Source organism: Micropterus salmoides, unplaced genomic scaffold (genome assembly GCF_014851395.1).
Source record: "Micropterus salmoides isolate LMB-PRFRI ecotype aquatic unplaced genomic scaffold, ASM1485139v1 Ms_hic_scaffold_10, whole genome shotgun sequence".
Lineage (NCBI taxonomy): Eukaryota > Metazoa > Chordata > Actinopteri > Centrarchiformes > Centrarchidae > Micropterus > Micropterus salmoides.
In genome coordinates this window covers 29,963,652-29,983,392 of record NW_024040041.1, presented here as the reverse complement: position 1 = coordinate 29,983,392, position 19,741 = coordinate 29,963,652, and the positions used below count along the sequence as shown (strand labels likewise).

Genomic DNA, 19,741 nt, shown 5'->3' with positions numbered 1-19,741 from the left:
CAGGGGTGCTGAACTACAAACCATGAATCCATTTTTTTCATCTTCCTGATGCTTGTGCCACTGGTGTTATTACTGTGTGTCTTGCTCATTTTATCAATTCTACACAGAGAAGTAGCAGAATCACTTTGTACCGGCATGAGTACTTACCACAATTTTGGCGGGAAGAATATAGCTTGGCTGAATGTCAGCAGTCAGACGGGGAGACTAGCTTTGCATATTGTGTGTGTGGTGATCTCTTCCACACTTGTTACCAGTTTATTTTCTGTCCATTTTTCTGGGTCTGGCACAGACATATGACAAATATGGTTCTGTTGTTTCTGACGGAAAAATAAATAAACCTTTTTCAATTGCTGAAAAAATTCGGTCCGGAAGAGCAGATTCCTGCTGCTTGCTACACGTTGGTGATGTGAACCTACTGCTGCATTTCCACTGGCCCAAGTCGGTCCCGTGAACCTTCACGGCAAGCAGCGCTGTTATGTACCTGCTCGATAGCAGGCTGAACGTACCCCTTGCACGCCCTGACACTCGGCCAGTGTGTGTTGCACAAAGTCATCAATTCAAGTTGGCATTAGTGGCATGCACAGTTTTGTGCACCGTATTGAAATTGAGTAAAACCCACTCAATTTCAATACTGTGCTCTGTGCCCATCTCGCATCAAGCACAGCTCCCCATGCTGATCATGTGTATAGAGTTCACCCTACTACCAAGGTCTTTCCAGATACTGATCCGATCAGCTGATTCTTCCCATGACCTGTGTGCTCTGTCAGTTGACCATGTACAGTATGTGGCATGGTCTATTGTGTTTTGTCATGCCCAGCCAACATTATTGTTTTGACCTCAGCTAACGAGAAAGACGACAAAAATTCAACCAGTTTCAGTGTGGCAGCAGTGAAAATGAATTTTTCATTTAATGGGATGTTAGACAGCACCTTTTTAGAAACCCTACAAAGTGAATGCCTGAGGCTTGTAGCTAAGTTTCTCACACTCAGCAGCTTAAATGTACCAAGAGTGAAATCATATTCATAAACTGTTCCCTGATAAATAATCTTGTCCCGTATTTATGTAGCAAAAGAGGGAAATGAATTGTCTTGCAAAGCTCATCTTTGTATGCCCACTTTCTGTGAATTCATACATTTCAAAGAGGACTGAAAGGGAATGAATTTGTCACATTTCAAAGCACACAGATCGCAAAATTAGTCATTAATTATTGCGTGAAATGAATGAAGATCGGTCTGGTCAGTGAGCATAGTGAAAGAGTTTATTATATTCATCTATAGAGATTTAATTTAGAGCTCCAGAAATGAGATAATTCATCTGAGAGTCGTGAGAGTTCTCACACTTATTAAGTGCTTGTGACATTAATCTCTCTATGTTCAATTGGAAGTCATGTTTCTATTTGATGGCTTCAGAGAGAAATTCCAGTTAAAAGTGCACCATGCTGAGATGAAGCTACTCAAAGACCTTTAAATGTTATCAAAAGCTATGGATGGATAGTTACATGGATTTCTACTTAACTGAGTAGTCTTTATGTGTATCCACTTAGCGTCCTTATTGTTGTAAGTTACTGTAGGACTAGCAGTGAAGCTGCAGGCACAATTATTAATAAATGTACAGTTATAACAGAAATAATGCTAGGAATGAGAGAAACACAACGATTTCTGGATTGTGCATCCTAACATTAAACCTTTTAAATGTGTTTTTGTGATATGATTTGTCATCGTTCGCATTGATTGGGTAAGGTAGATGTCAGGGAAGTACATAAGCTGCTTATCTTTTTATTTTGTTATGCATTTTTGAGCTTTATTGTATAGTGGGGCTACAGAGAGAGAGGGGTGTGAAACACAGTGAAATTCGTTCTCTGCATTTAACCCATCCTAGTATTTGGAGCAGTGGGCAGCCACTGTGGGGGACAAACTCTAGTTAAGCCAGTACCATGGTCAAGGGCACTGATAGGATAATTAACCCTAAAATAAAATGTCTTTCCATGTAATTAATGTGAATAGGAAATAGAGATGTATCAAACTGTTGAGTCTTTTGAGAGATGTAAATGTGAAGAGTGAGGCTGTGCCTTAAATCACTTCCTTGTTTCATCATTCATTCAATATGGATTATTGTCATTTTCATCACTGACAGATGAAGGGTCACTTACAAAATTAGGAGCATCACGTTTCTCCACTTATTTTCATTCCCGTGTGGGAATTCAGTTGAGGGCACTACATAGAACATATTTCACACCCAGAAACATTCAGAAATTAAATAAAATGGCTGGCGGTAAACATAGTGCACTATATAGTAAACAGGGAGGGGTTTTGGACACAGCCTAAGAGTCTAAAGCCACGTTGAGGCTATACTCTGACACAGTGGGGCTTTGAACTAAAATCAGCATGCTCACAATGAAAATGTTAACGTGAAAAGTCCATCTGAGGTTGATGGGAAAGTCATTAGTTTTGCAGGTATTTAGTCGTAAGACAAAATACTGGAAACATGACAATGTTGACCTTGATGATGGTGCTAGTTGAAAAGTTAGGGGATCACAATTCATCTCCTGGGAACGATGCACAGTATGTTAAAACATTTTACTGAATAAGTGTAAACTCTTTGTACAAAATTTCACGTCAATTCATCAAAACATTATTGAGATATTTTTGTAACAAAGTGGCGGACTGATTTTTTTTTTGTTAACGTGGTTAACAACACACACCTTGGTGAAAATCCAGACACATCTCCTCATGAAGATGCAGAAAAACACACAGACAGAAATGTATTTTGTCCATAAGCTGTATACTAATTCTGTTTGTACCTGACAAAGGACCGAATTGGGTTGGAGAAGTTCACCTTCATGTGATAAATACAACACAAAAATCACAACAGAAGTTCACAGTGTTGTCTTTTGAACGATACACATCTCTACAACGCATTCTAGATGTCTAACATTTAAAACACACATATGTGTAGGCTAACCCTCTACAACAATTCCCTTGTTGCTCCTCTTAAAGCAGTTTCATGTCTGCCTTAAAGCAAAAGTTAGGGGCCAGTGTGAACATTAAAACAGAGTTTGCTTGCTGTAATCTTTCCTCCTGTTCATCCTGGCCATTAAAAGGGCCCTTCCCAGTGCGCTTCCAATGAAAATTTTGGGGTTTCAGTGTTCATATGGACATCTGACAATTTGTAAACTCATCCTTTAGTTTTTCAGTCTTTCTTCCTAAAATAAAAGATTTCTCCTCATCCAAACAGATTGGGTGTAAGGATAGAGGGTGTTACATGTTCAAATTGGAAAGTCCTTTGAAAAAAATGTGGGATTTTAAATTTTGAATATAAAGTTGACTTGATTTAAGCTTTGGGTGGCTACTTGAACGCTTCTTGATACAATAACTTAACCCTATAGTTTCTTGTCTTGTCTTCATGTGCTTAGGAATATTTTTCATAGCAAGATATTGTCCCTGATGGAAGATTTAACTTGGAAGCGTATGTGGAATAAGTAATCAAGGTGAATAGTTAAATTTTTCAGCATGGTGCCAAGAGTCCCAGAGATCTATCGTTTTTAAATGGCCTTAATATCTCCAGCAGAATGCAGTCCAGTACCACAACAGCACTTGTGAGGTTGTGGATACTTAGGACATAGCAAATGACTGGTGATATTTTATCTGCTCGTGTAGAATCATTTATCATCTGCTCTGCAATCAGCCAGCACTCCCATCAATTCTGCAGGTCTCAGAGAGGAGAGAATAAATGCCTCATCGCCGCACCATTATGTCCCTGTTTGTCTCTGGGCCAACCTGAAAACACACAAAAGCCCAAGGCATGAGAAGCAGAGACACGAGTTTCACATCATTGCAGTTGTTGTCGTTTTGCTGACTTGCCTGTGTTTTTTAAATTGTGTGAGTTTAAATAGTTGGTATGTTGAATCAAGCTCTGTGAGCTGTAATATCACACACATTACAAGATGCATATTTGCTGTGACAGGATAGTTTAAGGCTGCTAGTTTTGGATTTGTGATAAAAATGTATTTGATTCCCCACTAATGTGTGATTTTTAAGGATAAAGTAGGCCCTCTGAGTTTGGCTCCCAGCCCCGCTCAGCAATTTCCATTAACATTTGTCACGTGAAAGCAATGTCAGCGTGAAAATAAACTTTTATAAATTTAAAACGTGTTTGCCTGCAATTCAGACTTCATAGAAGAAATGGACGAAGCCTAACGAGAGGCTGTTCTTGAAGGTTTCATCACCTTTTCTAGATTTGTTTTACCTGCATTTTTACTTCAACCTCACTGACCCACCAGGTCGATAGGAACTTGCTGTGCAGCCAAATGTTGTTTAACTCTGTTTTAAAGTGGTAGATCTCAAAGTTTGAGAAATGTGTAGGCTATAAGACGATGCTAGACATCTAAAATACTTCCATTTGATGGAACCTCCTTGTGATCTGCAGTTTGAATATTCAATTAAGAGTTAGAAATAAGCTGACACAGAAAAGGCCTTTATGTGATACTGTCACATAATGTGTAATAAGAGGATTTTTCAAACTGCAAAGCTTTCTAAAGGCAAATATGAAGGGATAAGTAGATTTTGAGAGCTGCAAGCTGTTGATGGCTGGTTTCAGAACAAAGAAGAGACTTGATTAATGATTGATTATCATTATTATATTCCATTACATACATTGAATTTTCTTTTTTAGATATAGCCTACCCATGCTTTTGACTAGTAGTATGTCATGTATAGCAGAGGTAGTTAAGTAGTGTATTTAATTTAATGCAATTATTAGTTTCCCCCTGGAGTGGGCTGCAGCCTGGGCGCCCCCTGCCCGCGTCAGCTACACTTTACCCCGGGATTCGTTACCCTTCGGGCCGCCGCCTCCCTCTCTGTCCCTGCGGTAGGTTCACCTGTAAATAAGCCGTGTTTGTTTTTGTTGCTAAAAGTGTATTTTCTTTTTTTTGTCTGTAAACAAATGAGCTCCAAATGATCACTGCCAATGTTTCTGTGACGGTGTTGGCTTGTGTAATATCTTGAAGAGTAATTTGTTGATTTCGGTGACTTTCCTGGCTTGATTGTTTCCACGTGTCACGTTAGCTTCGTGGTGGAAGTAGGTTTGCTAACCAGCAGGAAGAAAATGCTGCTTGGGTATTTTCTGCAGCTACCAGTAAGTCGGCTGTGACCACCCATGAATTTACACGATGAGTAAAACACGCAGTGACATGGTATCTATTTGATGTGCAGTGGTGGAAGAAGTAACGTCCTTCTAAAGTACCACACTGTGCATAGACTCCATGTATGTTGTATTTTACTGCTGCAGATTTAAGATTGAGCTCATTTTAACTGTGTGGTTTAATCTACAATGCATGCAATGCATCATATTCTATAAAATCATCATATATGTTTGTAAGGTTAGTGCGTTTTCATTGGACAGTAAGGCAATTTTAATGGTAACCAGTAACTAAACCTGACAGACAAATTTATTGGAGTAAATAGTACTTTATTTGCCTCTAATTGTATCATTGTGTTATTATTATTGTACCTTTCACATTTTTTGATCTTCTTACTTTTTATATATTTATATTTATGTTCATGTGTACTGTAGGCACAAATTTATACCAAGGCAAATTCCTCCAATGTGCAATAAAACTGATTCTGATTGTAAGATCTAGTAGAGTACACCTGTAATATTGCTTAAAATGGAAATAAAGTGCAGTAATTCTATTCCACCACTGATGATATTTGCCCACAGACATTTTAAGATGTCCTGTGCTGTTATATTAGCATGGTTTGATAAAGAGGCTTGCCTATCAATGGTCCCTTTTTTGTTGCTTCATTACAGCTTTTTGTTTAATACAGGTGGTGTGGGATGCACTGCTGCTGCTGGCCTGTGACTGTGGCCCCTCTTATCAGTTGTTCCTGTCCATGCAGTTTGGAACCGGCTTGGTTCTTCCCAAAGTTAACTGTCAGGGACCACCAAGGTAAATATCTGCTGCTTTTGCTCACATTCATTCTGTGCATTTATGTCTTGGCTCTGTTCAGCTTATGTTAATGCGCTTGGAAATATGGCTGCCTACACTGCTGGAGATTTATGGGTTGTTTTTTTATATTTATTCTATAGCAGCTGTTCTGGATCTGTGGATTGTGATAGCATGTCTTGTTGTGGCTGAGCTTCTTTCTTTCTTGGTTTGGCACATGCATTTTAGTGCTTTGTTGCTGGTGATTTGTGCAGTGATAAAAAATAAATACTTATGTTTGAGTAATAAATGGTATGGATCTGATACCTGTACTCTAGGTTGTTGTTGTTTTGTTCGTCTTAGTTCACTGTAACCAGTCCAGAAGCTTGGGGTAATTTTATGTTGGCGTTAACAATGTAAACACGGCCAGTTGAGTTAACGTAATTATTTTCGATAATATTGGATTACCATATCATTTCCTGTCCATGCAGCTTGGAACTATGGCGGTTCTTACAGAGTTGACTCTCAGCTTACACCCTGACAATAATATTCACTTCAACAAAGTGTCTGCTGCCTGCGCTAACGTGCCAATTGGGAATTCATAACTGTGTTCCAATTCCACACTGCACACTGGAGGTTTTGAGTTAAGTATTTTCAAAACAGACTTTCGAAAAAGACGCTTGATTTTTGAGTGCACTGTTTATGAACACTAATGTCTTACAATACCATGCGTAGAGGAAATAGAGGTGCTATTCCCTGCTGCAAAAACTGGTTTAAATTGCAGATTGTTGTTAAACGGCTCCAGCAAGATGGAAAACAGAAAAGTATTAAATCTTTGAAATGAAATTGGCAGTTGCATTTTTAGAGTTGATTGCACACAATGTTAGTGGATAACATTAAAGGATGTCGTTGTCTTTCTACACTAACTTTAAAATCTACTATAAATATTAGAATTGCAAACTGTATACACTGTAAATGCAGTAAGGAATTGGGACACAATCTTGGCTTGGTTCAGTCAATGTTTATGTGCTTGTAAATATGGCTGCTTTTATATTCTGCTTGTTGTTTTTGTTCCTCTTCTGCTCTGAAGCTGCTATGTTTGTACAGGTTTGCAGTGGTATCAGTTCTTAATTAATTTGTTTTTGTGAACGAGCTACTTTGCTTCTGGCTGTGGTTTGGCACATGTAGGGATGGTTCCAAAATTTCTCAAAACCCGAAAAATCAGTAAGGTTCGAGCTTATCGATAATGCTATCGGGACTTGCGGGTCCTATGATGTAACATTATGTCTCGAGCGTCAAATGTGATTTAATTTGAAATGCAATGGATAAGAAAATCATCAGGTTGCAGGCTCTGCCTGCTCTCTGTTGGCTCCTACACACACACACATCTGCAGCAGAGCGAGAGGCGGCGCTGTCGCGATGTAATACGGTGAGGTTTAAGTTAGCTCCAAACTACTGTAACGTTAGCTGATGACAGCTACGCTCGTTACTGTAAGTACGTGCAATAAAACCTTCGCAAGTAAAAAGACAATACTTTGTCAATACACCTGTCTGTCAGGTAAAGTTACACATGTAGAAATGGTTAATTTAATAATTTCTGTCCTCAGTATCTCATCCTGTATGTTTTATATAAGCACAGCTAACGCTAGCTTGGTATTAGCCAAATATTAAAAACAAGCTAAGTAGAAAGCTGTCTGTCTGGAGCACAGACTGGTCTGTCGTCTTAAAAACTCAGCTGCTGGCTGAGACAAACCAGCCGCTCCTCCTTCTACTTGGTAACGTCACCTGCAGCCAGTGAGAGAGGAGGGACTGATACAGACTGATGTTGTTCTTTCTAAACGTGACTCACTACTTGTGATGTCAGATAGTTATTGAGTAACTTTGCTGTTGTCTAGAAACAACATTTAGCTGTATTTAAAATATTAAATTAAAAATAACCAGGCAGTTAAAATGTACCCTTCAATATATGTTGATTTATCGCAAGTGATATGTCATCTCAATATATAACGTTATTGCACATTGAATATTTTCCTCATACTGTGCAGGCCCACCTCAAGCCTGTTGGGTCTGGTCTTGCCAAATAACCATCACTAAATAATAGTAAAGTATCGATAGTGGTATTGATAAATAATCGGATCGTTAAGCAGTCTCAATAAGGGTATCAATATCAATAAAAATGAACGATCCCCATCCCTAGGCACATGTATGATGATGCTGTCTTACTGTTGATTGTTGCTGTGATCAGTTATGATTAAGGATATCTGAGCAATTAGTGTCATTGGCTGGATTGGCTTTGCATTGCATTCCCCTCCAGTTTGTTTGTGTTGCTGTTTTGTAACCATCCCTGAGGCTAAGGGTAATACTCTATGTTGGCTCTACAGATATAAATACTGCTTATCTTCAACTTTCAACTGAAAAATTTTCAACTCTGGGAGAAACGCAGCGCTCGTCAATGTCAATTTTTACTAAGCCGTCCAATCACAGTGCAGGAGGTGTGGGACAAACACCACACCGAGCCATCTCAGCTCTTGAACCGCAAAATCTCATGAACCCACGTACGCTCTTAATGTTTCAGCCTCCTCTTCAAGCAGACCAAGGGCCAGACATTTGGTGGTGACATTTCTACATTTAGTAAAATTAGGTAGCCTACTTGCAACACATCACCTCCTCGGATATTATGAATCATAACAACCAAAGTGTCTCAGCTGGAGAAAAAAAAAAACAAAAAACGCACCTTAGCGCTCCCAGCTAGGGGTTTTCAGAAGAGCAGGTGGCATTTTCAGCTGGTAAAAAAAACGCTTTGGTGGGACACCCTTACTCAGTATTTTGATGTCAGGAATATAGTTTATTTAACATGTTCCATTTGTTTCCAGCGAGACACTGATTTTATATTATTGCTTTGCTGCTGTAAACTTTTGTTGCTGCTCTGAAAACAGTTAGTTATAATAAAATATTAAATTTGATAACTGTTCTGAATTATTTTTTAAATTACATATTTTTAAAAGGCAATTATTTTGTAATGAAAAACCATAACCACCAAGAAACGTATCAGTAAAATCCTAACAATATAAAATAATCAAATGGCAGGTGGTACAGACAAAGTTTATGATAATTAACATTAACAAGTCCATCTCGGATGGATCTCTAATTCATTTAATGTACTATTTTAAAGATTAAACATTAATTAACATTTAAAAATGAACATAAATCTTAATTATTTAGTTTTGTGTTGGATTGTTATTCCAAAATGCGACGATAAGATTAAAAATGTTACAGTAAATATATATCGGTTCCACATATCGGTCATCGGTCTAATTGGTTACTAATAATATGTATTGGGATCGGCCTGAAAAAAACATATTGGTCGATCCCTATTATGTATTATGAGTGTAATGCTATGGATTGGTTTTGTTTTTGTTGTTTGTTGTTCCCTCTTTCGGCCTTTTGGTTGAGGTGATTTTGTATGCGTGTGTTACGGAAACCTTGTCGGGGCTAAAAACTCAGAGTTACAGAGTTTTTTCTGGAATATTATGTATTCACATTTTTTCACCCCAAGCATTAGAGAAATGTTTAAACTCTTATGTGACAGCTTGATTTATTCTTCATCATTAACATAATTGCAACTAAACTACTGAGCTTCCGTTTTATGGTTTGCACTGATGCTCTACTTGGTAAACCGAACTGCCAATCTGAAGCTCAAAGCCATGTATTGATGCTCATCTGCTGCTTATCAACACGACATGATATTTCATAAGAGCTGCTTGTCTGGTGTGTTTTTGTGATTTTTAACATGCATACATTAATAATTATCTTCTGCATAGCTGACATGTTCCAACCTTCTGCTCTGCAAGTCAAGTGCATTGGTGTAGTTTTATCTATCTCTGTCAGACTGTTCTTTTTATATCTTTAACCATACAGCGTATTCACATAATCATCCTTTTGTGTGAGTTGGCAAAAAGCAGATTGTGTGTACAATAGAGCACAAGTGAAAAGTAGACAGTCATATTCATTATATCACTGTACGACGTGGGAGCATGTTGAACATACAGATTGAGATGACAGGTGATTCCAAAAGGCCCTTGAGATGACCTTGTTCTTTATTAAAAGGTAGTGTAACAATGGAAATACATGTGATACTTTTTATGGTTTTCCCTTTTAAAATCCCAGTCATATTACATAAATGACCAATGAAGCAGAAAGCCTCAGAGCAACTGAGCAACCCAGGTCGTGGTCTTCAGGGAAGATATGTCAGTAGTTTGATCACAAAATTATTATTATAGTAATTTATCTCTCAATTGACATGATGGTTACTGAAATGATTTGGAAATTAAAACATGAGAAAAAGAAATGTCTCAAGTTGTAGTCAGATTGAGAGGCTACAGTATATTGTCTCCCAGAATTCTTTCACATAGCAACACAGCATTTAAAAATCCTTTAAATAACAATCAACAGGTTAAATTTTTTTATGTATTAAATACTTTTCAACATTGCCTTTTCTTTTATTAGTATTTTACGCTTGGCTTCCAGAGTCCCAGCAGTAATTTGCTTGTCAGTGTGTTCTCCTTCACATGTCGCTACCCAAGATATTATTGCACTGATAATTGAGAGTCAGCACTCTCAAATACACTGTTGGTGTAGAGTAAAATTTTTGCTTTATCCAGAGGCTGGGGGGAGAACTCCCAGGCATGCCCCTCCTCAGAGGGGCTCAGTTTGAGAGCCTAGTTGAGTTCTAGTAAGGATGGGGACTCAGACCTCAGACTCCAGGCTGGATACTCTGCCCCAGGGCTTTGGCACATAGGGACTATTGACTCTGCGCGCCACCAACACCTGCCTCCTCTCTCTGTTCCCGGGGCCTGGGTCTTCCCTCTTTCCCGTGCTTTCGTAGGGCCCGAACATATTGTTGTGGTAAACCACCTGCCTGTCACTCATACGAGGCAGCATTGCTGCGTTATCTGGGCAGTGGCTTGTACAGGGAAACAAGTGGCACATGTCCTTGGAACCACCGTAAAACTGGGACGGTCCCTGGGCCAGTGGCCCAACATACACTGGTAAGTCTGTGTATGAGTTCAGATAGGTGGAGTAGTGTCTGTGCACCACTGTGGAGGAGGAGCGGCGCAGGGCAGCGGCATTCTGCAGGATGGCTTCTCTGTAAGAGGGCAATCGAGTGGACTCCGAGTACTTGAGCTTTTGCTTGTAGGGGTAGGAGCCCATATGGGCTGGGTCCAAGTAGGCAGGCTCAGCGGCCAAGGGGTAGCAGGACAGGTTGTGCCCCAGGCTGCCGTATAGCTTGTGGGGCTTTGGGTTGGCCACTACTACCCGTGGAAACAGGTCAGGCATGTCTACACGGGTGGAGGGAGAGGTTGATGTGGAGGGCTTTGTTTCATCCACCTGATGGACCCTATCGTTGCCCCATGTAGCTTTGAGGAATGAGGCGCGGCGGTTGAGTTTGTCCTTCCCCAGAAGTGGTATATCATCCATTTCAGGCTCGAGATAGGACTTCATACAGGAGTTGCAGCTGGTGCTGCCACCTGGGTAGTGGCCTGAAGTGCAGGCCATGGCAGCAGCAACAGGTGCATGGTTGTTCAAAAGGTGATTGGCCCTCAACTCAGCCAGGCAGGATCGAGGTTCATCATAGTCACCTCTCACTCTAGGCTCTGCAGCATCAAGCACGTAACTATGGGACCTCCTCCTCCGGGTCACACAGTCAGGGGGGTAGCTAAACTTCCTCCTCAGTGGGCCTTTGTGCTCCACATAGATATCGGGCACCTGGAACTCTCTGTAAGGAACAAAAGGCGACGTGGGGTGCCGTGCCTGGTTCTCCACATACAGCCTGCTGCTGTGGTGGGGATTAGAAGTACCAGAGGGAGCAGGGTCCCGCATGGCGATATGAGGGCTGCTGAGGCTGGAGATTGGGAGAGTCCTCTCGAAGACATGCTGACTGCTGCGGTTCGGTAGCGTGTAGCGGAGTGGGGTGGGTCGGGTCACCACCCGGGGCTTGTCCAGGAGGGGCTGGGTGGAGTTGTCCCCATAATGAACTGGGAAGGTGGGTGTGAGGGCCCTCTGAGGGTATGGTGAGTGGTTGTCTGTGATGCTGGAGATATAGGGAAGACGGCCATGGGTCATGTCTGTGGTCGTCACTCTGGGTGGCAGGCCAGCCCGCACATTGTCAGGCCCACGCCTGCTCCAGTTCTCTATTGTTTTAGTGGCATTGTCTAGAGAGTTTTCCACTCTGGCAGAGGACACCATGTCCTTGGCTGTCTGCAGCATCTTTAGCATATTGGCTTGTGTGTAGTTGGTAGTGATGTCCGGACTCTGCATGCTACCATTGTGGTCCGTTTCCTCTACTCCATTGAAGCAGCTGTAGATGCCCTGCAGAGAGAAGGAAGGGAAATTAAATTATTATCTTACCAGATAAACAGAATAAACCAACAATCTACTGAACTTCCAATGATTTTAATTTTTTCTGTTTTGCTACAGATACTGTGATTCATTTTGGTCACTTTCTATAACATTTCTAATAACTTACTGAGCAAATTAGGTGAAAACAATAATATGGAAAACTGTCATTGCAGAAAAGAGATTCATTGTTGTTTCTGGCAGTTTAATGTTCAAGTTGCTGTGTTTGAAATGTTGTTTGCACAGAGCTTGATCTTAAAAACAGCTCGGGCATATAAATGAGGGCATTGCTGATCATGCACTTGCCATATTAGTTTTTCCATTTTTATCCCACCAGTTTTATGGTACTTTTAAATTGTGTATCTGTTTAGAATTTTAATCTCACCTCTGACTCCCTTATACACACAGATGAAGAGTTTTAATGGGACAATTTAAATTCACTTTCTCAGGGACCACGACAATATTTCAACAAATAAACATGGAGTTCTTTTATTGCTTTGACGACCTTGAACTATTCTGGTTGTATACTGAATAGACTGCCTGCATTGCCAATATTTCTAAAGCTATATTTTGAAGGGTACCTCAGGGGGAGAGAGCAGGTTTTACTACTAGGGATGGGTATCGCTACTCCAGTATCGAGTAGAATCGAAACATATCCAGTCAAACTAGTATTTCAATCGATATCAAGGCCTACTTTTTGTTTGGTTTTGCTTGCAGCCAAACATGCTAGCAGCACACCGAAACAAAGAGAAGAGCACGGCTTTTTTTTCCTTATGTGCCTGCACCATAATCTGTATAATAAAAGACCTGCACGCGCAGAGTCCATGCATGATTTTAACAGCCGCTCACCTTTGGCTGTGGTCTCAGACAGGTTCGTCACTGTTTATCACCACAAGCTTGGCTTTCCGTTGGTTTCATCTTCTGGTATTATTTAACAGTTCTCTGTACATATTTATTTGCTGTTCACATCACTTGTCACTGATTGATCGCTGTGTTCCATCCCATTAATTAAATGCTTTTGTGGCGCTTTTTTTCCTCACTGTTTTTACTGTAGTTATGTGACTTGTTTAAACAGACTTCTTTCTTGTTTTTTTTTACATCTCACTGTTGTTTTTGGAGGAGGTGTGCAACTCACCAATAAAGGAAAAAGCCCTGGCGGAGATCATTTGATACACAAGATTCAGTTTAATGTTCGAAAGTTAACAAAATAATTTTCCGTTGTTTACTTTAAACACACGTATCATAAAATACCTTAAATTTGGTTCCCACAACTTATTTGGTCACTAACTACGTCGTCAACATGCCTCCTCAACATGCAGCTTTCGGTGACTTTATACAGCCTAGCCTACTACTGATGGAGAAAGTCACTGAAGAGGACATACAGGGAGAGAGAGAGACGGTAAAGCCCCTATTCCACAACACGGTACCAGCTCGACTCGCCTTTTTTTGGTTTTCCAATGTGTAAAAGTTGAACTTGTACCTGCTACCAGGTACTTTTTTCGTATCACCTCCGTCTTATCTGTCGTCACATTGTGAGTAATGCTGAAACGTTTTAACTTAAATCGAGAGAGAGCTGTTTGTGGATCGCTGGTGTGTGTGTCGCATTGAACATTACGTCGTGGCAGTTGTGTGTGGTGTTGCTATGACGACCAGCTGGATTGAGGGGTGCTATCTCTGGGTTACTTTCTGCAATGGAAAACAGAGGATGGCCAAACCGACTGGAGGCGAGTCGAGGTGGTACCGGTAATGGAAAAACGGCATAAGAAGCGGGGAGCGCTGACGTGTTTGCAGCAGAGGTACGTTAGGTCTGTGAGTGTAAAGAGAACTGAAGGAGGCAAATTCAATAAGTGAGTGATACTTAAAATGTAGAATGAAGTATAATTAAAACGGTGAAATAAGAAATAAACTAAGTTAATAGTATAAACAGCCCGCTCAGCAGAAAATACTGATATATATTTCTGCCTGACTTTTTGGCCATATCGCCCAGCCCTAAACACAACTCACTGGGTGCTATGAAAGTAGACCTGGAGCACTGTACTGATAATTATAAACATTTCTCAACTATAGCTGTTATTTATGGAAAACTTGCCAAGCATTGTACAGCCACGTTGCACTACCTGTTGCTGCAGCTACCTAGACCAAATATTTAAATATAGTAAAATATATATATAAAATATATTGTAGTGACATAAACCACCATGTGCTGTCTGCAGTTTTTCACGTGTAAGGATTACTTACTCTGCTGATAGCTAGGAGGAAGTCCAGGCGCTCTGATTTGCGGACTGAATGTCGTAGTTTCCAGTAGAGCAGATGCTCCCAAGCGAAAACCAGCAGGCTCAGGCCCATGGCCACAAGCAGCATGTAGAAGACCCCTGCCATGTTGTCAATGTCCAGCTTACTGCTCATCACCTCTTTCTTCTCATTACGGCAGATCCCTGTGAGCCAAACGGTCTGCAGCTTCTGTGTGTCGCCTGTGAGTGAGGAGCACAGAATACAGACTTTAGCCCTATTTGCATAACATTGGAAATATTTGGGTACTTGGAGTAAGTAATAAAACACCCCCCAACCTCTGATGAAATCCATTTGCATGGAATAATGAAATTCTCTCAAATAACCAGCACCCCAGATTAGAGATGCACTGATTTGATTTCCGATTTTCTTTAAGTTCTGACCTGCTGAATCAGATTTTGGCAGATTCTGATAGTGATGTTGGTGTTAGCGGGGTATATTTAATTTTCTAGTAGGTATTTTCTTACTTCACCATTTTCATTCTCCACCTTATTGTAGTCTTCACACATTACTTAAATCTGCTCCCGTTCCCTTCATTTCTCTTTTACCCGCACTCACACACCTACACCTCTGCTGCACACCGGACTGCCCGCCTCTTTCTGTTTGTCTCTCCCTGTATGTGTCTGCTGTGTTTACTTTGTCCATCAGCAGTATGTTTTATTAAGTCACCAAAAAGACATAGAACTCGTCTTTTGGATTTTTCTACCTGCGATTCCGTTTTTCACAGCAGCAGGTGTGCCGCATGTGGAGGAGGCATGTTAATGACGTATGCCTATCGAAACCAATGTGGTACCAAATGATATTTGCACGGGTGTGTTCAATGTTGCTGTACGTGGTCAGTGCTTGTAAAATTTCCATCTCTCTTGGTGTTTCTCTGCAAAATTTTGAAATGGGTCAGCAAATATACCTGGGCAGCTGTTAATGTACCTACGCGGCCCACCCAAGTAAAGTCTATATGTGGGAAACACTGACTATTCAATTAAATAACTTTTACATTTTCTCCCAAACTGCACCAGTTTGCAGCACCTTCTCCTACTCTCACTCTCACTCAACTTGTGTAAATCACCTCTTGAAATCTCCTTTTATTGACATGCATTTGTGACACATCTCTCGGATAAATTTTAGTATATTATTTTGTACCCTATGTTCACACCTGTGACTGCCCAAGCCACTTTTTGTGTTTATGGCAGTTTTAAACTTATGTAAAACCATGTATTTCCATTTAGGTTTATGCATACAGTTATTATAGTATTATGGTAATATTATGTGAAATTCAGCATTGTGTGTGTGTGTGTGTGTGTATAGTATATATTATCTATCCATCCATCCATCCAAAACGTGAAGAATTTACCATCAGCCAGGAACTGCAGAAGGGCCAGGTCGATGGGTCGTTTCCAGCGTGAATCCTTCTGCAGGGCAATGCCATAACCAGTGGTGGCAAACACTTTCCCACTGCCAATGGTCACCAGCTTGCAGCCCTCATCTTTGCCAGCCATATAATTCAGCACAGCAGCATCATAGATAAAGGCATCCAGTTTCCTAGCAGGATAAAGAAAAAGATTTTTAGTCAAATGGCCATTATATAACTGTTTGGCTCTCTGTTCTGCTGTAAATATATTTTTACTATCCTTGGCAGACACCTACCCGGTTTTGAGGCTGTTAAGGGCATCCTCTACTCCCTTCTGGTTGTATTTGACCATGTGGGAGTGCATTTCGGGGTAGTTACTCCTTATGTTGCGCTCTGTGCTGCCATTTGGGACCGTACCAAAGCGGAACGGAGGGTACTGCTCCTGTGGCTTTTGAAACTGTCAGAGAGGTAGAATAAGAATTGATAATGACAAAAATAATTGATTGCACATATAATTGAATAGAGTTGAAAAATAATTTCGTACAAAAATATTTGACCTAAGTAATGATCACTGTAGAGACCTTGGTATGTGAGCAATAAATATAATTCAGCTCGTCCCATCACCCTTATGGTTACAGTGCTCTTTTCTGTCATTTAGAAGCACTATGCTTGCTGTAAAGCTCAGATAAAATTATTTCAGCCTCTACTCTCAAGTCTCATTGTGCTAGTTATCCTGTTGCCCTTTTGCTCCGTTAATTTGCACATCTAACTCTACAATTCAAAGACATGACAATCAGACACTGTGTCCAAAGAGATCCAAATTTCCTTTATCATTTTTCTCGTCTCCATATGAAATGAACTTCTCATTTTATCTTTTTGCTTTTGGCAGTACTATATGCATTTAATTAGCTGTGAGGACAGGAAGCCGGACGGGGTGGAAATGCAATTGACAAAATTCCACTTTTTCATTAACCTTATGCAAATATGTTCTTAGTACATTAGTTGAGGGAGAATTTAAGCTAAAGTTTGTGTATTAGAAAAAGGACAATATCATGTCAGGACATCTTGAAAATGAACCAGACCTCCTCTGCATTCTGATATAAAACCCCCAAGTTTGTATCTGAGGACTTTTACATTATGTACAAACATACAAAACCTTCCGTCTACAATAGACGTAGTGGTTGTAGAGTTATAACGTAGAGAAAAAGTTACAATATGCAGTCAAACAAATTGTAGAAGTAAGTATGTATTTTCCTCTTTGGATGAATCACAAACCAAAGTTACCAAACTTAAACAACTTCTTTTAAATTTTGCCCTAGTGCCGGCAGCTTCACTAGTGCCTTGACATGTTGCACATGGCCAACAAGTCCTCTCACCTTACTCTGCTTTACGCTGAAATGTTGCTGCAACTTAATATAAAGCTTATATATATATAAAGCTGATAGGCCCATTGTCATTGCCTTCAAAATGAGAACATGATCTTCCACCTCCATGGTTAAGATCGGGTTCAGGAAAGTTAAATGTGGTTAGTTTTAGGGAAAGATTGTGTTCATATTTAAAAAAAAAAAAAACAGCGTTTATGGGAAGGAAACAATATGCCAACCGTCATCTGTCAGACACTTTGTACACCCAAACATGTGCTACTACCTACATTTACATTTTACATTTATTCATTTAGCAGACGCTTTTATCCAAAGTGACTTACAATTGCCCAGGGACACATCGGTGGACCTTGGTATGTGAGAGGGAACACTGATTATTTGCAAGACTACAAGATGTCTCTTGTGAACATCAGTTGTTTAATGTGTTTTATCAAACAGGTAATGCTGTTGTATTTCTAAGTCCTTATGTCTGTCCATGTAGCCTACTTTAGATTAAGCTGTCGTGACAGCTATATCTTGACGGCATGTCGCTGAAACATTTTCTGCATACTCCTTTCTGGTATTATGTAGTACAGAGATGTAATGTGTCAGACACGAATGGTGGATTGAAGGAGGTTGGGCGATGTCAGAGCTAACATGATGTGTTACAAAATCACAAGGACTTCTCTTATAAATGAAGTGTATTGTGTAGGGATGAGGTAGTCATCTGCGTCAACACAGTGCAGTGTCCTTACAGCAGCTCTGCTCATCTTCATCAACCTCTCCTCTGATACAAGGTCACTTTCTGTGGCTTCATCTTGTACCTCATTTACATTTACTTAACCTGAACACTTCAGCACAGCTGGACAAACAGCAGTTCAACCCTTTATTCCCTTCCATGCTGCCTTGCAGAATTCTGTTCAATAATCTATGGACTCTGTCAAAATGGCTCAGTTTCTTTCTCTGCATAGCAGAGTTAATGCATACTGAAATGAGGATTGTAAATGGCTTTGCCAGAATCGTAATGAGCAGTGGACAGCTCGGTCTTTTCCTCAAATGCCTCTTTAATCCCTTAAGTTGCCTGTGAGCAAAGCGTCTACGAACCATTTCTTGTGCTTATGGTTTAACATGGATTTCCTTGTCAATACTGCTATAAAACACATCCTCAGGCCAGACGAATATGCATAAGATAATACCAGAAATTATAATCACCGCCTGCCCGGAAAATCCACTTGTATATTACGTTTCGTAGGCTTTTCACAGACATCCACATATAAAGAGTTTGGGGATGTAATTCAATTTCACCACTTACTATATGAACCCTTTTATATTTTGCTGGGAAAGTGAAAAGTCACAGCCATGACATTGCCACTTCTGGATATTTGCCTTCACAGCTCTACCACACACTGTTTACACACCCAAAATAGACCACTTTGTGTTTTTCCTAAGCTGTACATCAAACACAACAACACGCCTGACAACACACACAGGACTGTCAATGACAGTGACAGAGCTCTGTACCTTTTTGTCACTCAGTCCAGAGACAGTGTCGATGTATTGCTCCTGGATCATGAAGGCTGCCAGGTTGGCTGTGTAGGAAGCCAGGAAGATGACAGCGAAGAAAGCCCAGACCAGGACCATGATTTTACTGGTGGTGCCCTTTGGATTCTCAATGGGGACCGAGTTGTTGAAGACGATTCCCCACAGCAGCCACACTGACTTCCCAATAGTGAACGTGGGACCTCCGGGATCTAGGAAGGAAGTCAAGAGAGGATCAGTCTATACATGGTGGACAATGTTGAGGGAATGCGCTCAACACACACGCTAAGCAACAAAATCATGTCATGGCCCTTCAGAATGCCGCATGTAACTTTTCTAAAAGGTTGGTTTAAGTTTGTAAGTTTAGGGGAAAATCACCCTTGAGGGGGGGAAAAAAAAGACAACACAAAGCCACACGCTTTGTATGCTTAACCATTAAAATGTTTGGCTGTTTAACCTTGTGCAACTCTCACTTTTCGTATGTGTGCAAGAGCTCATTTGTGAGGAAACATAAATGTAGGTTGTTTTAGGCATTTGAACAAATGACTATTTCTTTGTTGTTGTTTTTTTTTGCGAGGACAGTCTCATAAATGTGCTTTTTTCCCCTCCTTAGTTTAGATCTAATGTTTTGTAATGTAAATTAACTAAAAATACTAGAAGATGCCTTTTTATGAGTATCTGTCTTGTGTCCGTAAGCAGCTGACTTTTTGCCAAAAGCTGGATTGAGTTGTTTTTGGTGCTAGTCAGGGTATGTGGTGCAAAATTCAATCCTGACCTGTGTTATTGGTGTGGCATTTCATTGCAAATTGAAATATGTCAGTGTTGCCATTGTGATGAAGAGGTCTTACACCCTTAACTTGAAATTGTATGTCAAATGTCAGCAGA

At 40.4% G+C, this 19,741-nt stretch overlaps 1 protein-coding gene and 1 long non-coding RNA gene across 4 annotated transcripts in view; one reads left to right on the top strand and one right to left on the bottom strand.

Moving 5' to 3' along the window:
• Window positions 1-4,640: 4,640 nt before the first annotated feature.
• On the top strand, window positions 4,641-18,938 carry LOC119894838. 2 transcript variants are annotated; one of them, XR_005442981.1, is made up of 3 exons: window positions 4,641-4,866; window positions 5,826-5,947; window positions 18,854-18,938. It is a non-coding gene; the product is annotated as an uncharacterized LOC119894838 (long non-coding RNA). The 2 variants fall into 2 exon arrangements; XR_005442980.1 differs by lacking the exon at window positions 4,641-4,866 and adding an exon at window positions 4,914-5,133.
• Window positions 9,985-19,741, bottom strand: part of grin2ca (glutamate receptor, ionotropic, N-methyl D-aspartate 2Ca) — a 77,801-nt gene continuing 68,044 nt past the window's right edge. Inside the window, exons 8-12 of one of the 2 annotated variants that reach the window (XM_038707451.1) lie at window positions 18,839-19,068; window positions 16,253-16,413; window positions 15,960-16,147; window positions 14,558-14,790; window positions 9,985-12,292 (exon numbers count right to left, since the gene is read on the bottom strand). In XM_038707451.1, the coding sequence (XP_038563379.1) occupies window positions 10,670-12,292; window positions 14,558-14,790; window positions 15,960-16,147; window positions 16,253-16,413; window positions 18,839-19,068 (2,435 nt within the window). In that variant the 3' untranslated portion in view covers window positions 9,985-10,669. The remainder of the gene's footprint in view (window positions 12,293-14,557; window positions 14,791-15,959; window positions 16,148-16,252; window positions 16,414-18,838; window positions 19,069-19,741) is intronic. The other variant, XM_038707442.1, reaches the window with a different exon arrangement.